The 8280-nt window shown below is 48.5% G+C and overlaps 1 protein-coding gene across 2 annotated transcripts in view; it reads right to left on the bottom strand.

Moving 5' to 3' along the window:
• Nucleotides 1-1733: 1733 nt before the first annotated feature.
• The window catches only part of ELF5 (E74 like ETS transcription factor 5), a 31011-nt gene continuing 24464 nt past the window's right edge, over nt 1734-8280 (bottom strand). For both annotated transcript variants that reach the window (XM_045291015.1, XM_045291016.1), the window contains 3 exons: nt 4789-4857; nt 3467-3662; nt 1734-3063 (listed from right to left, as the gene is read on the bottom strand). In XM_045291015.1, the coding sequence (XP_045146950.1) occupies nt 2967-3063; nt 3467-3662; nt 4789-4857 (362 nt within the window). In that variant the 3' untranslated portion in view covers nt 1734-2966. The remainder of the gene's footprint in view (nt 3064-3466; nt 3663-4788; nt 4858-8280) is intronic.

Here is an 8280-nt window from a genome sequence, read left to right as displayed (position 1 = left end):
AAATGTTTTGAGAATGATGAGGACAATGAATGTACAAATGTGTTTTACACAATTGATGTGTGTATGGATTGTGATAAGAGTTGTATGAGCCCCTAATAAAACGATTTAAAAAAATAAAATAAAATAAAAACAAAATTCAAATATGACAAAGGGGAAAGTATCAGAGCCCAAATTGCGAATACACATTTGGAGAAGGCTTTGGGGGCCAGTGAGAGCCCCAGAATTATCTCAACAGATCAAGCTTCTGGCCGATCCCCCCTAAGGCCCAGGCAAGGGTCTCGAACAGCTGGATACTTGGTCAGTTGGCTTCCCTCTCCACCCTCCCTGAAATTCTCCTAGGTGCAGGTATTTCTTGCTTGTCCCATGACAAAAACGTCCTCCTGTATTCACGATGGTCTTTTCTTTCTTACTCATTATTTGTATTGTTATCTCTCATTATTATTTTATCCTTGCCACCGTATGTTCGTTTTGGTTTTGATTGTCTCTGTTGGGTTTTCCGTTTGTGAAGCACAGGGGTGGTTGTATAGAGATAAGAACTGTTGCGAGGGTTTATAGGGGAGATGGGGGGAGGGGGCTGGAGGAGCCAACGTGGGAGAGGGGAGGGAGCTCTCTAGAATGGATGGTGATTACACAGCTCATTTGGAAAGCAATGTAACCACGGGTGGGGAGCCAGAAAGTATTCTAAAATTGATTGTGGTGAAGATTGCAGAACTCTTCGATAGGACTGAAATATTGACTTGTGTGATATGTGGCTGAAGTGCCAATAAAACTTTTTTTTTTTTTTTTTTAACATTCTGACATGTGAAAAAACAAAAACGAAAAACAACAAGCATAATGGTCCAGAAGGCAGCAGTGGTGACCAGCTGCTCCGTCTGAAGGGGCCTCTTCTACTTCTTGCCACACGTGACTGGAGAAACTAGCTCCTCAACCTTCTTTTTCAAGAGGAGCTGACATTCCGAATTTTTAGTTAAATCTCTTGATTTTTAAGTAAAGCAACTGATTTACAGAGATCATCTAAAATCTCAAAATAAGAAGCAAAAAAGAAATGTATAGATGTAGGTATAAAAACACATCCATGAGGGATTTAAAAAATGCCATTATATTTTCATTACATTTCTGCACGCGTTTTTTGGAAGCCCTTCACACACATACACTGCACCTCTAATGGGTGTCTGTGTGTCTGTGCTGAACAAACATCATGAGGGCACATGAGCTCAGTGTCCATCCTGTGATGCAACCTCTGTCTGGTGATTTAAATGGTAATGCGTAGCTTCACCCAACACACAAGGGGGCTGCAAAAAGCTTGCGGAAAAGGGGAATGAAAAGGTAGTGGAATTTCCCCCATGGACTTCTTGAAGCGTCCTTGTATTTGAAGTCTTTAAAACAGTGGTTCTCAACCTTCCTAAAGCCTCAACCCTTCAATAGAGTTCCTCATGTTGTGGTGACCCCTCCAAACGTAAAATAATAATCATTGCTACTTCATAACTGTCATTTTGCTACTGTTCTGAATCTGGCGACCCCTGTGAAAGGGTTGTGTGACCCCCCAAAGGGGTCACAACCCACAGGCTGAGAACTGCTGCTTTAAAACACTATCCTAACCCCTCAAGACCAGGAGTTGAAGAGTCTGCAAAGGTGTCCCTGGTTGCCAGTGCCTGGCTGAGTCTGTCTTGCAGAATTTAACCAGACAGAGACCATTTAATGTGTTAAATATTTTATTCACATTGTGTACAAACTATATCCACCTGGAAAACACATGAATCCAAAAATAGATTATTTTACAGCAATTCACATTTTTTGTTTAAAACGAGTTAGCTTTTGAAGTTAAGCTCTAACCATGGAGATCTTAAGATAGGCCGGTCAGTGCCTCTTCACTCAATGCTTCTGCCTGTGGTGAGGGGGCAGTCAGGGGACAGGCCACCTCGTCGGCCCTCCATAACTTACAAACCAGTGACTGAGGAGCAAGCGACAGTGCAGACTAACCCGGGAACATTTATGGGTGCAAATTCACTGTCACTATATATTTGCCAAGGAACTATGTGTTTCGTGCTGGACTATCCATCAGGTAGGAAGACAGGTAAGAGACTCACACTGTCATTGGCTGTTACGGAGTTATCAGAACATTGCCGAGCTAGGAAGACTGAACATCTCCGTCCCAGACAGACACAATGGATGACCATTCTATTGTTTTGATGACTTGAATCACAGACCCGGCAGCAATTGGGCGATGGATTTGAGTGTCTGGGCACTGACTTCCCCTGTTCAATGCCAGCCACCAGGTAGGGAATAAACTCAATTATAATTACTAAAGGGGCTGATTTGAAGAGTTAGAAGGATAGAAGGATGGCCAGGGGGGAGTCTCCCTGAGCGGCCAGATAGGTGCTCTGGTTAAGAAACCTTGTAATAATCTATGGTCAATCCAACCAGTATCCAAATTTGATGGCTTAGCTCTTTCATGAATGAAGAGCTGCCCCCCAACCCCATGGAATCTGTCTTTAACGATTTAAAACCTCAACTCCGCATGCCTTACGCTCTCCTACTCTATTAATGACAAACTAGCCACCTTCTTCCTTTGTTGAACATCATTGACCCGTTGGGGTGGGAGCCCGGGATGCATCTCTAGGGGTAGAAGCACATGATGATGATGTAGCAATGGCAATGACATTGGTTATTGTAACTCGACAACAGAGGATTATCTCCTCTTAGGCAAGGGGGGCAAGAAAAAAAAGATTTCATGAAGGTTGCTACAATTCCCCGCGCCCCCTCTCCCCCAAGTGAACAGCAAGAAATCCAAATCCAAATGGGAGCTGAGAGGGGGAGGAAATGGTATCAGCACGTTTGCAGGTTTAAAAACAAAAAACAACAAAAAGAAAAGACAAGACAAGAAAACAGGACTTTTCAAATGTCTATTGCGACCCGATTGGTTCTGAAAGAGACATCCACACAGCGAGCTCGGTGCACGGCGCAGCTCATAGCTTGTCTTCCTGCCAGCCGTGAGCATTTTTCCCAAACTTGTACACTAACCTTCGGTCGACCCGTTCCAGAATCCCCGTCTTGTAGTAGTACCTGCAAAAGGCAGCAGACGCGGTTGGCAGCGCCCAGAACGCAGCCGAGCTGAGAAGCCCCCTGCCTCTCGGGTAACAAGGCCACTCTCCGGTTTCCCTGGAATTTCCACACCCCGTGATCAGCTTACACTTAAACCTTTCCCAGACATCTGGGAGACTGAGCCTCCCTGTGTTTTGTGCGCCTGTGTGACAGGGCCTGGGTTCAGTGCGAGCCCTGGAGAAGACCGGCAAGGCGGGTTGGTTTACAAACCATAATCCTCCCCATAACTGAGAACCCGGGTTTTGTCTCATGACCTTTTGATTAGCAAGCAAAACGCGGCAAGACAACCGGGTTTGAGTTTGTCCGGCCAGCCCTTTTACATAACTGGGCACGAAGGCCCGGCTGCTCCGGTCTGTTCGTTTACCTGAGGGCTCTGCTCAGCTTCTCGTAAGTCATCCTGTCATTTTTCTTCCGTTGCCCCCACATCTTGGCCAGGGCCTCAGATTTGACCACCCGAAAGATGCCCTGCTCCCTATCCTCCCATTCCAGGATGCCACAGTTTTCTTCCGGCGAGAGGAGCAGGTCGCGCACGAATTCCCACAGGTGAGAGCTTTGCAGGCCTTTGAGGAGAAGAAATGAAGAAGTTATTTTATTGACGACTTGCACGGGTCGTTCACAGTTGCTTGCCTTTCGGTCAGCACAGCTCCCAGTGATGCACGCACTGCACAGAAATACCAACCTGGCTTCACCATCACTGTCTACCTTCCCACACCGCGTCGGACCATATTCTACTGTGATCCAGAAGTTTCCCTGCATGCTTTTTGGGAAGCGATCGTCAGACTTTTCTTCCTAGTCTGTCTCAATCTGAAAGTGCCATTGAAATCTGCCCACAATGGGCCACCTGGCCGGTATGGCTTCCACCATCCTAGCAACACGAACGCCGGAGAATTGGTGCTTTGTGGTGACAGTATCCTGACTCTGACGGAGTTTTCTACCCAGAACGAGCTATGAAATGCCTGTCTTCCATCTGAGCAGCTGCAGCCCACACACAGACACCAAGTACACCCTGAGTGGCCATACCACGGTCCAGGGAGCCTGCATTGCCCCGCGGGACCGTGGGTTTAGTGACGTGACAATCAAATAGTCTTCTCAACCTTCTTTCTTGGGGCCATGAGATTCCATAGCCACACTGTCTGGGCAAACAACCCTACAATTGTTTTTTATGAAAGCCTGGTCTGTCTGTGTACCATTGTATCACGGGGTTGGGTCCTGACATCGCCTCTCCTTAACTCTGTAACCTTGGGCAAGCGACTTCATCTCTCTGTGAGCTCCTCTGTAAAGTGGGCATGACAAGAGTACTGACCTCCTGAGTAGGTGGTGGGGATTGTCGATTTAAAGCCCATCCAGTGGTGAGAACCACACCTAGCCGCCAGAAAGCGTTCGCCACGCAGAGCAGAGCTGCGAATTGCAGGCTGGACTCAGTGCTGGGCCAATTTATCTTTCTCCCGAAAAGGTTCATGGGATTCTCCTCTCAGGGCTCAACTCTAGACTTTTTTTTTTGCCCCCGCAAAAGTAAACACTCATTTAGAAATACAACAGGGTTGGAACCTTCCTATTTTAATCCTTGTGATCACCATTTCCAAGTGAAAGGAAATCCCTTTGCGTTTGAGAACACGTGTGCCTCTCTCTTCTTGGGGAAAGAGCGAGCTCTGCTCGTGGAAGGACAAACAGCACCTCAGTACTTACTTGTTCGACTGTGACCATGGCAGTCTTGACTCTTGATGCCACTTGTTTTTAAGCAATTGGAATCAGTGTCTGAAATGGAAGACCAGGGTCAATAGAGAAGCATTGCAACAAAACCATAGAAGCTTTCATGAACCCAAAGTATCAAAATGCGAAGCTCTTGTTTCTCAGCATACGTAAGCCCCACCTGGGTCCATAGGCCCCACCTGGGTCCGTACACTTCTGAAGCAGGAGCTCTGGAGGCCTAGTGAGTCAAGCGCCCTGTCTGTGAAACTGTGTGTGGTTTGATTGACACCACAGCGAAAAGGGAATTTGGGCATCTTCAAGGGACGCAAACCGTGTTTCTTTTAAACGAACAAGAGGCGCCTGCAGGGGCAAGATCAGGGCGATAGGGCAGATGAGTAAGGTTCCCCAGGGAATCCTCAGTCCTCGCTGCTCCCCTCGAAGGAACCTTGTCCCGATGGGCAAAGAAGCCCAATTCCTCACGGTGCAACTTCCCTGGCCTTTTTCTCAGCAGTGCAATTTAAACTTTTCTTAAGACATCTTCATAAGAAAGCCCCCATCATCATTCTGGGTCCTTCAAAAAAACCTATCAAAATTCTGCTTTGAGCATCCTCCCTAAACAGTAGCCATAACCTGAGCTGGACTCTCTGCCTTGAATTAACCTTCAAGGTCTTTCCGGCCTTCCTTAAAACACCCAATTCACTTAAAGTGTGGTTTTCCGTGAGGCGGCACCTCCATAAAAGTGCTGCAAAGCTTTGATCATTTGGATGATGCCCATTTGAGTTTGTTCAAGATGTAATATTCGCCCTGATCTCAGAATCCACATTTTCTATGGCACAAAAAAGTATCCTCCCCCCTGGCCCCCTGAAAGCTCCCTAACTAGCCTAAGACAAGTGTATTATTGAGAGAACTTGTCTGCAGCCACTCCCTGCTCACAGGCCAGTGGATAGTTTGGTGTGGAATGAACCCTTGCATGTATGAATGGGAACCCCACCAGCCATCCTTTGGGACGTGGCCTCCTAATTTATAGCAGTGGATTTAGTGGAAAGGGATTTAGAGGCCACGCTCAAACCTCAGGCCCCACCAAAATGAGAAAACACTCATTTTTTATTTTAGAACTTAAATCACTGGTTTAAAGCACTGCTTTAAGAGCTTCAAGCAGTGCTTCTCAACCTTCCTAATGCCATGACCCTTTCATACAGTTCCTTGTGTGTGGTGACCCCCCCAACCATAAAATTATTTTCGCTGCTACTTCATCACTGTAATTTTGCTACTGTTCTGAATCAGGTGACCCCTGTGAAAGGGTCGTTCAAGCCCCAAAGGGGTCTCAACCCCCAGGTTGAGAACCGCTGACTTAAAGGGTAATTAGTAAGTGGGAAATGAGCCCTGGTGGTGCCACAGTTAAGTGCTTGATGACTGACGGAAAGGTGGTAGTTTGACCCTGCCCAGCCATTGCACGGAAGACCTGCTTCTGAAAAGGTTATAGCCAGAAAGGCCTGACGGGGCAGTTGTGCCTTGGTACAAGGTGTCCCCCTGAGTCGATCGGACTCCATGCATCCAACAACAGTGGGTGGGAGGGGCCAAGGTGCTTAGGACATGCTATTTGTCTTTTAAGGAGCATGTCTGTCCACTCCTGGGCACCGACTGTCCGGCTCTGGGTTAGGGCTGGGACCTAGGAGTGAGCAAGACGGTCCCCGTTGAGGAGGACAGGGAGGACTAGCGGGGAGTTAAAGCACCAGGGTCGTCAGAGCACTGATGATTTGAGCGCCGTGAGGGCAAGAGGACACTGGGTGGAGAGTGGGGGTCCGAGAGAATGCCTATCTTACATAGAGTGGCCAGAGAGCCCTGCGAAGGAAACCTTTCTGTGAAGAGCGAGCGAGCTCAGGAGGTGGGAAAGAATGTTCCAGATGGAGGAAGCAAGAGGGCAAAGGCCTGCCCGGAGGGTGTCCCAGGTAGGCAGGCATGCAGGGTGCCCAAACGAGCGAACAGACAGTTGCTCACGGCGCCGATTCTGATGCAGGGTGACCTCAGGTGCCGAGTAGAACTGGGCTCCGCTCAGGGCTGTTGGTGGCAGAGTTCAGAAGCAGATTGCCGCGCGCGCCCGCGCGCGCGCGCGCTCTTTCTAAAGCACCACGGACCTCCACCCTCCAGGTGAGCAGCTGCGTGGGTGACACCACCATCCAGCCACTCTTCCTGATTGCTCAGTTGCACACACCCGCCCCCACTGCACAGCCCCGACTCTATGTTTTGCTCAGCACGTATGATCTTCTCTGATACCATTGGTGCCGGAGAAAGCATTCCATATGAGGGGACACCAAAAGGGTCGTGGACAATTCCTTGAACTTGTAACTCCATTTCTCCATGAAACGACCTCTCAGATACGGGAGATTTCATCTCCCATTGTATCCTGAGGGGCCAGTCCCTGGAGAAGGACATGGCGTAGGGAGAAGGAGAGGTTCAGCATAAGAGGAAGCCGCTCAACGGCATGGCTGTCACAGTGGCTGCAACATGACAGCGATGGTGAGGTGGCACAGCACAGGGTGACATTTCATGCCGCCCTCTGCGGGGTCAAGGTGAGTCGGGAGTAGTTCAGCTGTTTCAAAGTGAGTTGCATAACATTAAAAAGGGTCAGTATGCGCCGTCCATCGATTGGATCTTAGTAACCCTGGAACTCAGTCTCTGTGGAAGCCCTAAATGGATGCCCAGGTGAGATTAAGTGACAGTAGAGGTGGACAGTCACACCCCCACCCCCGTCCCCACTGCCCAGGTGGGGAGAGGGCTGATAGTCGGTTGATCATAAACAAGGGTTCTGCCCTTTGGTCTGACTGAATACCAGGCAACACTGTGCCACCTGAAAAACGCATTAAAAAAGAAATCTTTGAAGATGCGAGAAAACAAAGAGGTAAAGAGGAGTAGAGGTGAATGAACCGGGGAACAGGCAGGCACCGACCACTGCAAGGTCAAATGGGCAAAAGTGGGAGGAAGGGGCGCCCTTGTCACTGGATTTCCTCCTCCACGTGTTTGGGATTAAGGGCTGCTTGCTCATCTCTGCAGCTGCACATGGCTTATCTTTGGGCCAGGAACCTAGTGGGTGTTCAATAAATGTCTGTTCATGAATGAATGAACAGGGGAAAAAATAGAAATGGATTCGAGGAGCCAGGGCTTAGGGCTTTGGATCCAGTTCTGAGTTACCTGCTACCTTCTCTCCATATGGCCCTTACTCTCTGAACTTTAGTTCCTACAGCAATGAATGGGCTGTGGGATGGGTATTTGTTTTTAGGGTTATTGGGAGCAATGCCTGAGAGAATTTCTATTTTGATGGTCACACAGGACCTCGCTCATAGTTGGTAGCTGCTATTGTTATGATAGCACTGGCCTGTGCTAGTTACATAGTCAGGTAGTATTAGGGCTTGTGGAAGGGAATAGGTCTCCCTTGCTCACTGTCTTCCATAGGCGGTTAGGAAGGCAGGCTGGTGAGTGACCCACTCCCCC

The sequence above is a fragment of the Echinops telfairi genome, unplaced genomic scaffold, assembly GCF_000313985.2.
Source record: "Echinops telfairi isolate 266 unplaced genomic scaffold, ASM31398v2 ScPeMD7_60;HRSCAF=208, whole genome shotgun sequence".
Lineage (NCBI taxonomy): Eukaryota > Metazoa > Chordata > Mammalia > Afrosoricida > Tenrecidae > Echinops > Echinops telfairi.
The sequence above is the reverse complement of the archived record's forward strand: the minus strand, read 5'-3'. Positions and strand labels throughout refer to the sequence as shown.